Consider the following 19,671-nt stretch of genomic DNA (forward strand, 5'->3'; position numbering starts at 1 on the left):
CACCTTTAGATGCACAAGCACAATACAAGGCTCAATATTAATACAAAAAAAAAAAAAAAAAACTAAACTAAACTGAGACAAACATCAGCAAGGTGATTCTTAAAGTCAATGAGGTTCCTGCTCCTGAAGATTCCTTACAGCTTCAGTGTGGGGGCACAGGAGAGACCCTCCTGAAATTTCAATTGTCAAGGAGGAAGTGAGACAACTCTCAGGAAGTCCTAAAAAAACGGCGTTTAACTGCAGGTGGTGCGTGTATGAGGAGACTTTGACATAACCTTACACAGAGTCATTATATGTACCAGGGAAACCCCAAGTGACTTTTATCTGTGTGTGTTTTGGAATAATTTCACACACCGAGTCACTTTACTGTCTCACACAACAGAATGACAAACACTAGAAACATACAGAGGTCACACCCTTATGTTGAAATACGAGAAACACTTAACCAGCATGTGCATGATGATGAGTTATACTTCTTAACTTCCAATCGTATATATACTTGAGGTGGTTCAACAAATTCTAACTATGACTTCTGTTGAGTCCATCCATCAAAACATCAGGACTCGCGCTTTCGTTTAGAGAAGTATGCAGGACGCAAAAAGTTAAATTCACATCTATTTATTAAAATACAGCCTTGTCTTAAAGATTGAGGTTGCTTACAGAGCTCTGGACCAGACTATGCATCCCTGACAAGCATACAGCATTCACGTCAGTTCACCAAGTCAGAGTGTCTATTCTCTCCCTGGTCCAGCAGATATTAAGTTTAAACAAAGTAAATAACATTGTCGGCACGGTCATCTTCTTATTGGCTGAGACCTCCGTCACTCCTCAGGTATGTGCCTTCCTCGTACAGACATTTCACTCTGGACATGATTGACTCTCCCCATTTAAGAACTTATTTGTAGAAAAAGACAAGACACTACACAGCACCCAAGGACAGTTTCTCAAACTGTCATGCCGCCTCCATATAAGGGGTTGTTTGTCACATATAGACAACCATATATCTTTGGGTGCATTCTTTACAGAATAAGACCTCTGTTTAGTACCAGCACCTGAGTGTAATAAGCACCACAAGCCACTTTCTTTTAGTCTCATAACAAGATAATATATAAAAACACATAAAAATAACCCTTCACTTCCTTCATGGTTAATAAATGATTTATGAATTATAACTCAGAAATAAACCCGTTGTAAGAACATCAGTCTGGTTGCCAGGTTGTGAAAAACATTACACCGGCATACATGCAGGTGTAATGTTTACTATGTTCACCATTTTAATTGCATGTCAGGATGCTAACATTTGCGCTAAACACTCAATAAGCTGAGGCTGATGGGAATGTCATTAGTTTTTCAGGTAATTGGTCTTGAGCCAAAGCCTTGGGCAAATTAAAGTTTCGACCTGATGATGGCACTAGAGGAAAAGTCAGAGGATCGCCAAAGATATTATAATTTATCCTGAGGGGGTCATGAACATGTGTACCATTACTACTGATCTTTAAAGCATCAATAAATTGTTTATTTACCTTTATCAAAACCATTAGTTAAACATGTCTTTAGAAAAGATGGTGCCAACATAACAACAGTGAGGAACTGCTACACATTTATGAGAATGGCCTTTAATCAAACTCAATTTACACATTTGTATCACTTGGTTCTAAACAGCTGATTATAGATATAGATCATCTGAAGCATGAGTTTCCTCTGATCTGAAAAAAGTCATTGAGGTCTTCACTTGGTGAAGTGGTGCTTGAGTAATGCTTTCTTGAAAGTTAGTTTAGTAGTGCAGATTGTCCTGTCTGTGTCGTTACCATCGTCCCAGCTACCTCTCCGTGTCGCAGAGTGCAGTGGCGCTGGCAGCAACGACCTGAGGGAAGTAACCGCCAGTGATTGTCGTCTCAACGCTATACTGAGACAAAAAAGTGTCTGCCATGTCAGGAGTCATTCTGTGACCCTGTTGTAACTCCAGAGAGGGAGAGTCCGCTTCCACCCCGCTCTCAGTCCCCCTCCTCCCCACCAACAAGCCTCTAGTCAAGACACTTGCTGTTTCAGAAATTTTAGGACACAGAAGGCCTCCAACAGAGCTGAGAGTCGGTCCCAGGGGTGAATCAGAGAAATCCACCTCACCACTGGACAGCACTTCTCCCAGTAATCCTCCAAATACACCTGAACATATATCTTCCTCCCCACTTGCTGGTATTTCTCTCTGCTCCGCTTCTGTCTCCTTCACCTCCTCTCCTTGTGAAGCCAACATAGAAATCTGGGGTTTGTAGTTGACATGTTCCAGCTGGCTGTCAACAAGCATTGTCCCGGTCTCCGACGCTAGTAAAGGTGTCTGTGCCGTGAGTTGTCCTGATCCAATCTGGGATTCTTCGACGTGGAAGTTGGGATACACGTTGGTCCTCTCCTCCCAGGAGATCAAAGTAATGGGTGACAGTGGAGGGTCACTGTAGGTGGACGAGAAGGACAGTTCACTTCCATCCTGCTGGAGACCAAAAAGAGAAAAAACAAAACAAAACAAAATTTAAAAAACCAAAAGCATAGTTAGATTTGATTGACTCAGCCAAAGTAATGAATATATAGCAAAAGTGTTGGACAAACATGCGTTGTCAAGTCTATTGTTTTCACTTGCAGCAGATCACAAAGTTGCTGTCAACAAACAAGTAGCTGGATGCTGTCAAAGTGAAAGCAGAAAGTAACGACTGACATCACCTCCTACTGTAGTCCAAAGTGGTAAACCTCAAGAAACTATAGCGTTTTTAGTATATTTAAAAATTTAATTGATAACATTTTGGACATCATGTAATCCTGCTCTTATTGCTGGTGTTGGTGCAGTTGGTGCAGATGCTAGCTGGTGCTGTTTTGGTCAATGTGGTGACAGTAGTTCACACAAAAAGAGGGAAGCATGAATATCAACACAGTTGGCATCATTAGTTTGCTTTGGTTACCTCCAGTAGTCTGATGGCATTACTGTTTCCCGGTTTGGGTAAGTTTTGAACAAGCCAGGCAGGTCCCCAGGATATGCATTTTTGTTTAATCCTAAAATAAAGAAAGACAATTAGGTTTTTAGTTTTCAGGCTTGATGACAAACGTTTAGAATCAGATGCAGTAAAGATACATTTACAGAATTAAAAAAAAGGAAGTCAGTCCTATTCTGCCACTTAGATATACCAAACACATTTGATGGCGGTGTTATGATGCCTTATGCATGAAGCACACGCTCGGTATCTCCTAAGCTAAAACCACCTTTAGCAACGGTTTTGCTATATGGCTTTGCTTGCTATTAATGTTGACTGTGTGGGTTCTTGCTTTACGTGCTCAGGTGCTGTGGTATTTCATGAAATCAGCCACAGTGACATCCAACCTGGTTACTCGTAAAACAAACCCTATGCGCATTCAGAATCATTTGCAGGAGACTATGGTTATCCTAACAGAATACTTTCACTATTATTAGATGATGTCTGTTATGATGACTATTGTTTTCCATGTAACAACGACAGATATTAAAGCGATATTGTTAAATACTAATACCTTTCCCTCACACAACTCCAGCACATCAGGTTGGCTACTACTGTTATGAAGAGGGTGATGATTAAAACAATCACAATCACCAGGCCAGCTAGAAGAGATGAGAAGGGAAACACAGTACAGTTTAGTCGACGAGTTGTTATACAGTTAAGAAAACAAAGTTCTCTTATCTTCCCATTTAAAGTTTCCTTTGGCTGAAATGAAATGAAGGTGAATTACAGTTACAGGCGGATGCATTCAAAGCACTTGCTTCATAAGTCGGTGTTTGTGTTTTTAAAGGGACAGTAGTACAGAGGCAGGAGACTGACCTGCAGGGGCTTCAGGTTGAGAGAAGACCCGGCTCCCCGGCGGCCCTTCTCCTGCTGAGTTGGATGCGGTCAGCTGCAGAACTAGAGCTCCTTCAGGACAGTCCACCCACATCTGTCTGGGGCCAGAGCCAGACACCATCACTGGATAGAAGCAAATAAGATTTTTTTGTTAAAGCAGCATAGTTACTAGATATTTTAGTTATTTAAACCTGCGATAGCTTTTTTTTTTGCCCGCCTGTGGGCAGCAGAAACAAGTTATAAACATAAAATTGACATATCATCAACTTTTAAGTGGATATGGCGAACTTCTTAGCATATGGCGAACTTGTTCGACTTTGTTGTGAGATTGTTTTGTCAATGTCTACTCTTCAGTTCAAAAATGACCTTTCAGTTACGGACCGAAATTTGAAAATCTACAAATCCCCGACGACTGGACATACAAATCAAAAACACTGCAAGAACTATGCAAACCTGCTGAGGAAGCTTTTGAGATGTGATTGTTCCAGAACAGCTTCTAAATGGACCTTGTCATGGGATTGGTTTGTCAAATATGAATGCTGGAAAAAGTTGAGTTCTAGGATCCTATTCTTGGCTTCAATTTTTCTTTTTATTTGCTAAAGAACTTCAATTTGCAGGAGAGCCCGAGAGTATTCTGACAAGGAATTGTGTTTTGAGATATAAGTAAAAAGAGCATGAAAATTAGATAACATATTGTAGTAATGCTGAATAAAGTCTCAAATGAAATTACTGAACAATGAAAGAACAATGGTATCCTGTATACACATCTTACTTGAGAAAGGAAAAGGTAAGCTCTCAGGTGCTTTTACACTGACGTTCCAGAGTGTGTGTGTGAAACAGGCTGGTTAGTAACAACCTCTATGGTTGCATGTGTGCATGTAGCCACAAGGCTTCCTGTTCATGGTCAAAGCCAATTCTAGAAAACTCTATGATTCACTGAAGACACTGTGAAAATGATGACAACCGGAGTTTGAAACATCAGTGCGCTCACTACTGAACATCTATATTCCTCAGTTATAATGTATGTTGAGAACTTTGCCAGATACATATTTGAAAAGACAGGTTTAACACAACAACCAGTTCAGACGTAGGATAAAAAGAGACACAGATGAGGCTTTCTGAGACAAAACTAGCAAATGTCAATGTATGGTGACGCATTTTCTTAATCAATGCTGTAACTTTGAATGCTGGATTGTCTTTGTTAGATATTAAGGCTACCCCCTCCTTTTGTCTGTTTCAATAAACAGTTAATCAAAACAAAAATATCACTACAAGGCTTGAAATTCACCTCATTACTGGAAGTAAGAGCAGAAAAACCCTGCTGATACACTGAAGCTTTGTGGGAGGGGAGTATCAATGGAATGCTGGTTGCACACTTTCCATTATGTAACAGTGGCTAGTGCTGAAAGAAATACATGAATACTACTATATGATTTCCGACACGTCTGCTTAAACACAGGTGTGCTAGAAAGCCTTAGCCCGACCACGGTAAAGTACACACATAGACATAGGGTTATCTGAGCACTATAAAGAGCTCTTAATGTACAAGAGCAGGAAACGACTCACAGCAAAGTTGTGTTTCCTTCAAACCTTCAGATTAAATCAAAGTTTAATTTTATTGTGAAGGGGCAAGTCAAGATCCACACATTTTAAAAAACAACTTAATGAAATTGGTTTAGAGTTTTAATTTAACGGTTAAGTTCACCCAAATTTAAAAAAAAACCCTATTTTCTCATTTACCCAAGTGGTATGTAGCCATGCGGATAGCTTAGAATAAAATTAAGTTTTTAAAATATATGTCTCTAAGGTTTCTGCTGCTGCCACAACACAATGGCGGTGAATAGATTTTGTTTGTAGTTCACAGAGATTGAAAAATTAGATTTAAAAACTTTAGAGGAAGAATACAGAAAATCTTCTATATTATGGATTCAAAATAGCCTGCCCATGTAGTTGGGTAGAGCCACAACTAATTAATCAGATGGGGTTTTTTTTCTGGATTATTAGATTACTTGTTTGGTCTGATACATGTCCCAAATTGATGTCTTCCAGTTGCTTATTTTGTCTGACGCACAGCCTAAAACCCCACAATAATCACTTTTCTGTCACATACCACGAAGAAAAGCAGCAAATCCTTGCAAATTGAAAACCTGGAACCAGTGAATATTTATAATTTTTGCTAAATAAAATGACTTAAAAGATTAATTTTCAAAATAGCTGCTGATTAATTTTCTATCGGTCGACTAACTGATTAATCCATTAATTATTTCAGCTCTATTCACATATATAAGACAAACACACACAAGAGGACACAGTACAACTGCTCACCATTGAGGGCTGTGTTGCTGGAGTCCAGCGTCTGGACACAGAGGGTGTAGTGTGTGATGAAGCCCCTCTGCTGGTCTACAGGCAGCTCATCCCAAAGGATCAGGACCCGCCTGGCCTCATGGACCAACACCATCATGTTGGGACCAGAAAAAGGTTCTGAAAAAATCACACAATGAGACAGAGAGAGGATGATGGGTGAAGAATCCCTGAGTATGCATGTGTTGTGTATCATGTGAAGCCCGAATCCTTATGCAAAAAAATATGTCACATGATAAACTCAGCTGTTGAAAAAATGTCCATCTTTACATTTAAAACCAGACTGGTTTTGAGGACATGCTGTGTCTATGAATCTTACTCCGTTCTTTGGAGTAGACCAGGCCGGATGATGGAGCACTGACACCTCTGGTGGTCACAGCATACAGCGAGATATTGTACCTCACACCTGCAGCCAGACCTGAAACAATACAGGGAAACTTAACACTCTCAACTGTAATTCACAAATATTCATCTTTGCTTATGCACCTTCAGCTGTATTAAGATCTTATTTTTAAATCCACAACGGGTGTTGAAATGGTAAAAGCACAAACTAGAGTAATTCAACACTTAGCCACAAGAGGCCACTGCTTGATCTTAGTTGAAGCCCTTGAGTCTGTCAGAAATGTTTTGTGCCATGTTACGGATAAAACATTTTGTGGCCTTTTTTTCTATGACACAATTCCAAGTTTTGATTTATTTCACTGTGTGTGTTTTTATCTGTGTGAGCAGACGGGTTCTGCGCTGTCATTGTGCCTGAATGGTAGGTGTGTTCTGTACCTGTGATGGATGTGTTGTTTTGATTTTTGGCCAGCTTTTGCCACTGCAGCTCTGTCGCAGGTACACTTATCCACTCTACCACATAGTGCAGCAGTTCTCCTCCAGGTGTAGACCAATGTGTGGTCCCCGGCCACGACCACGAAACAAACACAGCACTGCCATTAGCTGCAGGAGCCAACTCTCTCAGAACAGGTCCAAAAACACCTGAACAGAAAGTATTACCTTTTATTGGGCTTTCTTTAAATTTCAAACTTGCTTTGCTGGGTTTTGCCTTCGTTGTCGAATATTTGTGTACCTGAGTCTCTGAGTGGCACATCAGCTGGTGGAGAAGACCCATATGAGGTGACAGCACTGACGGTCAGTGCCTGAACCTCTGCTGGTACCTGAACTGAACACTGGCTCGAAGTCGCGGGACAGGACACTTCCTGTTTCTGATCATAAGCCAGAAAGATTTTGTATTGTTGCACCTCGCCACTGTAGTCCTCTGTAGGTGGAGGCTAGGAGAGAAGACCACTCATCACAGTAAGGTTTACTTTTCTGGATCATCCAGTAAGAATATTAAAGGAATAGTTGGTAAATATAGAGAAAGTTTGAGAGTTTTGGAAATATGGTTATTCTTTTTTGTGGCAAGAGTTAGATGAGAAGATTGATACTACTGTCATATCTGTCAGTTAAACATGAAGTCCTTCTAAAACTCACTAATTACCGTGTTATACCTTGCTTGTTTAATCTGTTAAAAAAATGAAGGGTAAAAACAATAAGGTCTGGTTTTATGTGCAGGTTATGTACCAGGCTACTTCTTGACTGGGCACATTCCAGGAATTCACTATGAAGAAGTGTTAGCAATGCTTCAGCTAACTCTCGGCAAGACAGAGAATAAACATATTTCCCAAAATGTTGAACAATTCCTTTAATCGATGAGCAGTGCACGCTTTCTGTGTATAACCAAATGAATGTATCAGAATAAACTATTTCTTATATTTGATGTACTTTTGTATTACAAATAGGCAATATCAGTGTAAAAGCCAGCGCTAATGAATAGAAATCACACATTACCTTCCACATAACAGTCAAGTTCCACAGCCTATTTGTCCTGAGGCTGCTGAATACCCTCCACACATGGAGCAGCTGAGATGGACCTAAGGATATTTTAACCACAAGATGTGGGCCGAGGCATGAGTGACGACAAACTGGCACCTTATCACATTTAGTTGCATGTTTTTACATGTTAAGTAAGAACTGTGAGGTTGAGGTTGTGGGTTTGCCTTTTCCAGGGCTTCTTCCTGTCACAGACGTGCTCCATTTGCTGCAGAGCGACCTTTTGCTGGAGGTTGACCTGGTTGTGGATCTGAGCGTGCTGGCATGTGTCAGTCCTGATGCTGAGTTACATGTTCTCATCTGGAACTCGTATTCAGTCAGAGGCCTCAAGTTGTTCACTCTTATCAGGCCCTCACCAAGCTCTGTTTCCTCTCTCACTTCCTATAAAACATCAAGCGATTAGGTCACCTGAACACTGCCTGATAAAGTCTGATGCTTCAAATAACCACAAAGCTCGTCATTTTACCCAGGAGCCATTGTGTGTGCGGAGCCTGATGTAGGGCCTCAGATCCACTGAGGACTCAGTGGTTTTCCACTGCAACACAGCTGCTATGGAGCTATTCCAAAATTCTATCTGCATAATATGAGGGGTCTCTGGTATCACTGCAATACAAAAAAATGTAGAAGTAGTGTAAGTTCACACAAGTGATTGTGTGATGTGAGGAGTTCTCAGCAAAGCCGAATATCGCCACCACAAATACTTAAATAGCAATTAATAATTCAGTAATAAGTCAAAAAGTCAAGACAGTTGAAGTGACTGTCAACACTTCAAAGAGTTAACTGAAACAGCAGCATAAGTGGGCTGACGCACTGGGTCAAAAATTCGTTTCAAAGAGGTATTACAAAAACAGAGAAAATGTTTTGCCAATAGCCAAGTCACATTAGTCAAACAGGGATGACAAAACAACTGTCTCGACACGACTGTTCACAAGATGACTAATTTCTTAAGAAAATATGTGATGATTCTGATAACACATTTTTTTGTCATTCATAAAGATATGGGTTTTACATAAGTGAGAGCTTACCTATGTCCTTTACACACAGGATGAATGGATCAGACTGCGATACACCAAGGTGGTTGCGGGCAGTGATGATCAACTGGTATTTAGTATTTTTAACTAAAATCCCTTGCGGTATGGTGATTTCTTCAGCATCCTGGATCTGGTCGAAATGTATCTGTGTCCCATTTTCTCTGAAATTGGGTTGAATAGAAATCAGGATTGCTGTTATCAAAAGCATATTTTATACCTGTGGGAAGAAAACAAGAAAAGAAGAACAGAACTCAGAATGACACCATACCTGTTGACTGAAATGTTGTAGACAGTAGAGAGGTGCGATTCCCGTCCGCTCTTCCATGAGCAGTCTATAAAGTCTGAGTTCCTTGTCTTTTCACAAGTAATATTTTTAGGTTTATCTGGAGGGACTTCAAGAGACAAAAGATGGGAAACAAAAGAGAAAAATAACAAAAAGCAAGTCATTGTTATTTTTTGGATACAGGCTGAGAAACGCAAACTAATACTCTCTCCTTCCTATGTTTTTGGCACACTAGTTCTCCCATGTTTTTGGTTCCACATGCACAAACAGTATGACAAATCAAAAAATGTGGCTCACTAACAACAAAAGTTTGCATTGACTTTTCCTTAGAGAGAATAATGGGATCTATTCTGCAAATGCTCAAATCGACTCTTTTGAAGTCCTACATTTTCTTAAAATTTTAAGATACAAACATCATTCAAACTTTAAATAGGTCACCACACTATGAAATTTTATGTTATCTCTTAAAATCAAGTTTTTTTTTTTAGCTTTTTCATGGTGGGTAATATTAATTGAACACATATGTCCATTCACTTATTCTGCTACGCTTGAGAGGGACAGAGTTTGAACTACAATCGTTTGAACGCTTCCTTTCCAGGTGTTAACCAGGTGTGAATCAGCAGTTAGTCTCACAGAGACACAGCTTAAGCCACAGGGACAACTCTCTGTCCAGTGTTGCCAGATTGCATGGTTTTCTGCCCAGTTTAGAAATTTTTTATATAATTGGGTGGGTAAAAAAATTTTGGGCTGGTTGTTATAACTGGGGGGCATTTTTTTATATCATTTGTGAGGTTTCCACCAATGAAAAGCTACATTCCAATAAACTCAGCCCTTCCTCTCCTCTGATTTGTTTGATGAAGATTGACAGGGCTCTGAGTTCAGTAGGCTCTGCTCAACATGCCATGGCACATGGCCGTCAAAGCCAAATGTCATTTAAGTTTATTTCAGTTTAACTAGGTTGAACCTTTTTTTTCTGTTCAAATTATTCTTTGGTCATAGCTCTGTGATGAAAGGCCTATTAATGTTTACATTTTTTCATATAAGTGAAGACTTTTAACGTTTAATGTAACATTATCAATCCTCCAAAAAGTATATATATACACACGCGAGTGCACACACACAAACACATACTCAGAAAAAAACCTTTATCCTGAAACAACTTAGTAGGCACCCAGAACGTCCAAGCAACTACTTAGTAACAACTTAGTAACCGCTTAACAACCCCTTGGAATGCCCTAGCAACCGCCCTAGACACCTTAGCAATCACTTTCCAACCACCTACTTAAGACCTAGCTACTACCCAACAACATTTTAATAACCATGACGACCCACTTTAGCCACTATTTTACTACCTGCAGTATCAAGTCCTTAGCAATGAGGTAGCAACTTGTAAAAACTTGTATTGAATTTTTCTTTGTGTGTAATTCTGTATATGGACATAAATTCTCTTTAGAAAATATTGCTGTTTCTTATTAATTTATACGTTCTTAATTCTACATGACTGTAGACATCAGAGCCAAGTGTACATACGCCCACCATGTAGATCCAGTCCACTGACAATCTGAGACAGATGATTGCTCTTCAGCTTGCAGAGCACTATAGATTTCGGCATCCAGACACTGGGCAGATTGAACATCACCGTGGTGCAGTTGACTTTCTTCCAATCATCCACAGCCTCACCATTCAGCTCCAGGGTTATTTTGAACCTGGGAATCAGTAACACAACAGCATCTGAACAAAACTTTTGCTGTTTTTTTCTCAAGAGGGAGAACATAACTAAACAGAAAACATTTTTGAGATATCTGCATGAATTTTATTCATAATCATAGATACAGAAGGCGTATTATATTGTATTTCTACCATTCCTGTGTCTGTTGACAGTTTGTGATGTGGCAGTACACTGTCAGGTTTGAGCCTATGATGAAGAGGGGAGCTGGCTCTACTGTCAGGTAGCCAAGTTCATTGAAGCGCTGGCAGCCAGCAGGGAGCAGAGGGCAACCTGACCAGAAAGGACATACGCACAGGGTTTTCATTGCAGTGCTGTCATCCAAAGCTGAGGAGGTGTGTTTTTTCTTAGTTTTTTTTGGATTAAAATCAGCTGGTGCATATGAATACCTGCTGCACAGTAAACATTTTTACAGTAAATTCCACCAATGTCGTCGGGGACGTGATTCTGTGACACATACTACCTCTCTTCTCGATTTTATGGTTGATCTCCATTTCTGGGTTTGCAGTTAGGCATACCAAGAAAAGTATGAGACAAAAGATGCATGTCTATCCATGATTATTTGACCGTTACAAAGAAGATGCACGCACTTTTTATCTTACTGCTGTGGTCAGTGCTTCAAAAGCATGATGTAAAATCGCAACAGCCACCAAACTGTGATAGAGTTTTCTCACAGAATCAGGGATTGAAACGCACCAGAGACTAACAGGCTAATAGCTATCGTGTGGCTAGGCAGAAAGATACTCACGCTTGATGGAAAAACTGAGAAGTATGATTATGCATCTCCAAATAGTTGAGGACAGATTCATCTCAGCTCATCTTTGTTGATCTCAAAGAACCCACTTAGGATAAATTACCAGCTGTAAACAGAAATTACTTGTTATTAATCACAAAATTTTTCTTTCTAATGAATCAATTATTTCATACATCATTTCTATACTTTAAGTGATCTTCAAAACTTACCTGAACCATCTGTGTACAGGGGACATTTTGGCTAACATGAGGAGGACACGCTTTGTTTCGTTGAACTTCTCATGCTTTTCATGTGCTTGTCTAAGAAGTACATGCAACTCCACTCATAGTAGCTGTGTAACAGATGCGCTGTGGCGATTAAGTTCACATAAGGCTTTTCGTTATCAAGATACCATCCGACAAGTTTTTAGCAATGGTTACATCCTCCTCAGATACACTTGCTTTGTGAGATGCATCTGAACTGCACTCAAGTGAAGCACTTGACTGTGCGAATGATACATCTTAAAGAGGACGGTGACCTAGTTTGGTGGTGTTTTGTAAAAGGCAGAAACTTGAACACTTGTTTGAGTACTTTTTTGTCCTACTTCAGTTGCATGTTTTTCATAACCACAAATGCTCAGTTGACTTTAAATGTCAGTGTGCGGAGCACCTGCTCTAATTAAATGTGCTGCTGCTAGCAGATAATAAAGTGATTGTCCCAACATGTAACATGCTGAGTGACATCAGTGCCTACTTTGAAGAAGAGTTCTTCACAGCAACCTCATTGCTAGTTTTCCTACGGCTGCTGACACATCTCGGGGTTACTGCCAGTAATTCTAAATGTGCTGATGTGTCAATGGAAAAGGCTATCAGTGCACACACTGTTGATTCATCCAAAATGACATTAAAAACCTTCAAGTCTAATCCTCTGATGTCTCTTACCTGATAATCAGTATAAATGGTCTGCCCTATAAATGGTTATCTTGAGGTGAGTAAAACAGACTTACACTTTTTGCTTGATAGAGGTCACTTCACACAAAAGCCAACACCTATCTTTTCTCACTGAGCTTGTTGCTTATATTCATAGTCCCTCAGAATGTCGACTGTGTTTGAGGAAAGATAAGCAAAGACTGAGACCTTTGGGATTTCCTTTTGCTAGTTTTTTTCCATTTCTGTCTTCAAAAGCTTTATAGGGAAAACCCAGACATTTGAGTGGGTGCATGTTCATGCAAAGATAAAACAGATCTCAAGCTTGAGGTTGGCTAATTTTCATAACTGCTATGCCTTCAAATAAAATGTTAAAGGTTCAGGTAAAAAAGTAGCTGAAAGTGCAACTTTTTATATGTAAATGATAGAAGTTGGTGCTTGATGCATGAATACAGCAAATACTGTGAAAGCTGCCAAATACAGGTGACATTGTTTACTGAAAATCTCTGTCACACAAACTTCATACACCACAGAAGCTGACTGAATTATCCAGTTTACTGCAAACTAAATTCCTAACAGCTGGTGTAACACATTGTCACACACTGTCAAACAGCACTCTGAGGTTGGTCTGAGTGTTTTTCTCACCTGCCAAACCTCAGACTAAAACCATCGTGTGAAGACGTAGAAATCTGAATGAGAAGCATGAGGTAAATATCAGTGTCATTTATTAACACACACATTGGGTGTTAGATAGTCTGACAAATCCAATGTGCAGTGGAAAGAAAAGTAGGAATATAGTTCCCTGTGATTTTTTATTTAAAAACTGTAATGTTTTAAGGATTTTATTGCATTTTTAAATACAGTAGATTATGTTAATAATATATAAAGTTTTACTGAAAAGGCCTATGATTGAGAGGAAGAAAAGTACTTCCAAATTATGTTTTGCTCAAACTGTAGGAAAGTAACAATATAGCAGATATTCTTGATGTACTTCAACATAAATGTAGTGGAACACAGTGATTCACTGTGTTGAGAGACAAACATGGTTCAGTTGGGACGGTTAATGGTTTATCGTGGTTTCGGCAAAGAGGCGGTAAGGTTTAGGACAGCGAGTGCCTCCCAACCTGAACTCCAGACTGGGCTGCTCTCCAGCAGGTGCCGAGAAGGAAAAGATCTGAAGGAGGGAGGTAAAGAAGAGGAATAGCTTCATCCTGGCCAGCTGTTCCCCGAGACACACACGCTTACCTGAGAATACACAATAGATTGGATGAGTTAGAATCACACAATCTACGAGCGATGCGCTTTGATCACGGAATATTACTGCAGCTCTGGAACAACCTAAGGATAAGATAGTAACACGCATCCCTTTTTAACTGTCTTACCAAATAATGTGAGTAACATACTATTGTAAATGGTTACACAGGCAACGACTGATGGCAATCAATGGCATATACATATACCTTTTTTTCGTTCTCTTCTGTAAAGCGCTTTGTTAAACCAACATATAACTGAGTTTTAGAGGGTTGTAACCATTGAACTACCTGCTGAAAAGAAAATGATAGCCTCTCTCTTCCTAAATTTACCATCCTGGTCCAGAAAGTGTTGAGGGTTGAAGGAGTGTGGAGTTTCCCACATCGACTCATCATGTAGGACCGAGTGCAGTGTGGGCAAGATCATGGTGCCCTGAAGAAATAATATTAACGAAAAGGGTTGTTCAACCCGCTATCTTTTTTATTTTTTGCTCTAGTTTGCTCTTATTTCTCATGCATGTTTCAACTAAAAAGAAACTTTTTTCCCATCCATGTTGGCTTAAAAGTTGAGCTTTAAAGTTCCTTTTTGGCCTTTAAAACAACTGAAAAATAATAATCACAGTATCTGAAAATACTTAAAATTTGTAAGATAAATTATAATTGAAACTTTTGTCAACTTTTTTGGATCTTTTAAGCACACGTGGATAAGAAGTTCTTAAAGTGTTCCAAAAAATAGAAATTTTAACACCTACTTTACATAACAATTAGGTAAACTCCCTCTGTTGAGTAATATCATCTCATATAATCAAAAGTTCCAGAACAGCTACTAAAAGGATCTTGTAGTTCATTATTTTGGCAAATTAGGAGTCAAGTGGGAAATTAAATGTAGAACCAGCAGCATCAAAGTTTTTAAAACAGGTTATAATAATAATAATAATACACAGTATCTATTTTCCAACCATATTATGTATCTTAGCCTGGACTCTCTCTTCACACAGTGAAAGCAGGAAACAGTGTGAAACTGCAAGAGTATGTGCAACCACATCCCTCACACTCTCTCATTCAACACAGGGTGTGGCAGACCTCTGATACCATAGAGTTATGTCAAGATGCTTACATAAGATGCAAGCATGGGCTGGGACAGATATTCCACACACACACACACACACACACACACACACACACACACACACAAACACACACACACACACCACACACAGACACACACACACACACACACACACACACACACACACACACACACACACACACACACACACACACACATGAGGGTAGTAAGTGAAAAGGCTTTCTTGTAAAATAAAAAGAGAGAACATGAGAAGAAAAGTATCAAGCAGTATGAAAACAAACAGGTACAGGACCTCAGATAATGAAGCAGGGAAATAGATCGTCACATGCACATGATCTAAGGCAAACGGCCCAAATCACTGCGGTGTTGGTGCATGCTTCTGTGTTGAAAGGTTCGAGGGAAAGGGAAACCCCAAATGGTAAAAAAAAAAGCTTACTGCCCTCTAGCTAGTTAAGAAGCATGCGTTGATTAGTTGCTGCTAGTTGAAAAATAAGAGTTGTTTAGTGCCTTGCTTAAGTGCGAAAGCCTAAGTGAGATATCGGCACTCCTGCTGGATGGATGGCTCCAGGTTCTTCTTGCCCCCACCAAAGATTCTTAGAGTATGAAGGGCAAATCTCCTCTGCTGATCCCATGGATAACCATTTGATAACAAAAGACCTTTCAGAAACCCAACACAGCATTCTAACAGCCATCTAACTGGACCTGAATGTGATAACGACTACCTAAATGCAAATATGCTCAACACGGTGTCATTCTGATGCTACTGACCGTACTAAGCATGAACTAGGAATGGTTTAAAGAAAATGCAACACACACTACCTTTACTCCCAGCTATTTCACCAAACACTGGTATGTTGGCACGATCTGTGTAGTCCTCTCCTCTTTGGACCAGGGATTCTCTCACAAGTTTGTAGCCATCAATGACCATAATCCTTCCAACAAAGAGGCGAAGTCTGGAAACGTATCCATATTTCTCTGCAAACTGAACACAGACAGTTGATGTAGCATGTTCTGGATTTGGTTGATTACTTTGACATTAGTGAGATCTAGCCTCTTTGCGAAAAAGAATTACTGATACAAGTGTACATTTGTGACTGCAGCTACCTAAATAGCGCAGCAGTGCTGCCTCACAAATGTTAAATGTCTCATAAAAAGAAACAAACATGTGACTGAATGGCTAAACCAAAGGAGTGATTCAGTATGCAGTTCCTCTTAAAGCCAAAAGAGCCTGGTAACAGAAAACTTCCAACAACTGTAAACCTCAAAATTCATTCTTAAAATGCAATTTCATTTTCTCCAGAATAATTCATAATACTTCATAAGTTAAGTCTGCTGGTGATTGTTTCTTAGGAAAATATTAAAGGTAATAGATGGCTCCCTATGAGGGAAAATTTGTGGCTGGTTGGGAAAAGAAGCAGACTGGTGACGTGTATGTTTACATATGTAGAGCTGTGTTCACATAGAGACCGAAGGTCAAAGATCCTCAGAGGGTGTCTTACAGTTTGGAAAAGGAAGTTAATGCTTTGTGACTGAAACCTTATTTTAGTGACAGTTTTTAGGAAAACAACTGCCTTATTTAAGAGTCGGTGCCCAACGCTGATTTTCAGAGTGGTTGATTGGCTTCACACCCTCTCAGGAGCAGATGTGCAGATGCTTGTTTTGACGCTGTACTTCTTTGTAATAAACCTTTATATGAAACCAAGATGGTGTCAGCGGTGTCTCCTTCATCCTCTTCATATCATCAACACCATCTAATAAACTACACTGGCAACAAGATATTTCATTTAAGTGTCTAGAGTTCCTTTTAGACCATATGTTATCATGCTGAATAGCTTCAGCCTCATGATAACTTTGTATTTTTTTTATATGTAAAAGTATCAGACCTTCGCCTGTAACTGCAGAACCGTTAACATAATATTTTTGATGTAATATGTCTCCACAATTATAATCAAGCTGAGATTCTCCCTGTCAGATCATCGAACCTTCCGGTGGGCTTAGAACCTACTAAACGCTGCTTGCATCTATGTGATTTAAAATGTCATAAAATAGCGAAAAAGTGCTCATCAAAAGAGATTCAATTTACTATTATACAAGACTAAGAGAACCAGTAAATAGTTAGAGAAACTGGAAAAAGTACAACTTAAATTATTAATATACTAAATTGTGGCCAGTGAATTTTCGGTCAACTGACTAATTGTTTTAGCTCAAATATAGTGAACAGCGATGTCCCTTTAGCTTAGGATTGTTGCCATATTTAGGGTAATGAACAGCTGAGTGACAAATTTTAAGGCTGGTGTTTTTACTGTCCCATTATGTTTTTTCTTATCAAACATGAATATAGTTTGGATGTTAATCCCGGACATTTTGTGGGCTAAAATGTCTTAAACAAAGCACCTGTCAACATCCAATTAAACAAGGGCACTCTAGCTGGTTAAATAACACAAGGGACATTTGCTCCTGTGTAGTCTGGGCCAAACAGTGTGGTTGAGTTTTTGACTTTTTATAAGATAATAATAATAAAAATAATAGTAATAATAATAATAATGAGCTTTATTTATATAGCACTTTTCATAACAATTTTACAAAGTGCTTTAAAAAAAAAAAGAAAACCAGACAAAGGCAAAAAGAACCTGAGCAGAGAGGAAGTAAAAACAATAATATGAATAAGATCAAATAAGTAGGAATAAAAACAGTTTAAATAGTCGTATATTTCCAAAAGCCTTCACAAAGAGAAATGTTTTGATACCTGATACCCGAGTAAAGTGCATTGCAGTAACCAAGTTGAGAAGAGACAGAAGCATGAACAACTTTTTGTGAACCATCAGTTGATAAAATGACTTAATTTTAGAAATAATCTTGAGCTCGAAGAAACAAGACTGAAAATCAATCTTGACTTGATCATCGAAACAGAGGTTAGCATCATATTACCCCTAAATCCCTAGCAGCCAGCTACGAGAAAAGCCGCTCTGCTGATTCCTACCCAAGTCTCTGAGCATGTTAGGAGGACACAATGATCAACTGTATCGAAGGCGGCAGTTAAATCTTACAGAACTAAAACTGAGCAGTCACCTCTAGGCTAAGTCCATTCCCACAATAATTTTGCATGTGAGTTTTTCGATTTCCTACATTTCGACGGAACTTGTCTGCAGGTGTTGTATAGTGGCTCTGAAATGTTATTGAGGAAAAACAATGGGTTTTTGGAAAAGTGTAAAAAAAATAAATAAATCACTGACTAGGTCCTTAAAATTTTTGTTGTTGTTGTTGTTGTTGTTTGTTTTTTGTGTGTTTATTTTTATTATTATTATTTTTTAAATAGCCTGAGACGTTTTATTTCACTTACCGGTTTTTCATAGAGTATGTGTGCAGTCATACTTCGGTGAACTGCAGGTGAAGTCTGGTGGGACTGATGCGATGAAGGCTGCCAATCGAAGGAAGAGCCCACGGTCGAGGAAAGCTCGTCAGCACTCTGTTCTTCAAAACATCAGCCAAACGCAGAAAAAAACACATAAAAGATCAGACTCCAGCCGTCTATCCACTCCAGGCCGACTACATTGTATATTTTCTCCATTTGTTATCTTATTTATAATAGCTTATTTATCTTATAAATTAGGGAATTTGCACCACTTTAGTAGCAGATCAATAAAGCTGGGCCCTGTGTTAGTAGCTAAATTTATGGCCCTCTCTTTTGAGTGACTCTGTGTCAAAATCTAGTTTTAAAAGCTTAATTGTTTTAGTTTATGTAGTGGTCATATTCTCAATGAAGTTGCGATTTATCAAATTACCACAAACTTACACAAATTATTTCATCTTAGAAGTACTGTTTGCGCTGGAGGTGGGAACTAATGTGAACAGGGCACATACAGACAACACAGAGGGTGGTATGTGGGGGGGGTCTAGTGGGTGCCCAACCACAAATTTTTGCCTTGATGCCCCCACAATGGTTGATCCCATCACAATAGAAGTTTTATTCCTGGAAAGTGAGGGCATTTCAGTTGATCTTCATTTCTGCAGAAGGCTGTTAAGACTTGAATTTAGGCATAAGGCTATATTAGGTTTAGATTTTGGTAAAGTGAAGGGTTGGGGCTTACAGCTGTGAAAGTTAAAATGAGGGGTAGGGACTAGGAAATGGATTATGTCACTGAGGGTCCTCACAACTGCTGATAATTACTAAATTATTTTAGTGCTCCACTCTTTGATAGTGGCTCAAATTTATCTGGCAGCTAAACTCATGCATTGTGAAATAACTGTCTACTACACATCTCTTAGATACATATGCATTAAAATCCACCTACTGTATAAAATTATAATGTATTGAATATGCCTTTACATTGTTTCCTTACTTGATTCACTAACTGATGACTGACAAATTGTCTTTATTAGAGGTATTGGGAAAACCTCGTGTCCCTAACATGCAGCACACGTGCATGCAGTCAGCGAACAGCTAGAAGAGTTCCAGCTCCAGCGTTGTTTTTCACTTCATATGGGAGGTCAAAGCTCCTGAGAGGCCACCAGTGTTACATAACATTCCCTGGCTGGGGTTTTTTT

General features: G+C 39.2%; 1 protein-coding gene and 1 pseudogene across 1 annotated transcript; both read right to left on the minus strand.

The window, feature by feature from the left end:
• Positions 1-1,160: 1,160 nt before the first annotated feature.
• Positions 1,161-12,250, minus strand: il23r (interleukin 23 receptor). The gene is made up of 17 exons (XM_040129194.1): positions 12,091-12,250; positions 11,876-11,987; positions 11,262-11,400; positions 10,932-11,107; positions 9,387-9,510; positions 9,113-9,279; positions 8,554-8,690; positions 8,255-8,468; positions 8,046-8,128; positions 7,285-7,486; positions 6,990-7,193; positions 6,532-6,630; positions 6,177-6,332; positions 3,834-3,974; positions 3,529-3,616; positions 2,946-3,036; positions 1,161-2,482 (listed from the first exon to the last, which is right to left on the minus strand). Exons 2-17 carry the CDS (start codon positions 11,934-11,936, stop codon positions 1,820-1,822), a joined length of 2,745 nt encoding a protein of 914 aa, XP_039985128.1. The 5' UTR covers positions 11,937-11,987; positions 12,091-12,250; the 3' UTR covers positions 1,161-1,819.
• A 1,596-nt stretch (positions 12,251-13,846) lies between these two features.
• On the minus strand, positions 13,847-18,694 carry LOC120790765 (annotated as a pseudogene).
• Between the last annotated feature and the right edge of the window lie 977 nt (positions 18,695-19,671).

The sequence above is a fragment of the Xiphias gladius genome, chromosome 6 (assembly GCF_016859285.1).
Source record: "Xiphias gladius isolate SHS-SW01 ecotype Sanya breed wild chromosome 6, ASM1685928v1, whole genome shotgun sequence".
In the NCBI taxonomy this organism is placed as follows: Eukaryota; Metazoa; Chordata; class Actinopteri; order Istiophoriformes; family Xiphiidae; genus Xiphias; species Xiphias gladius.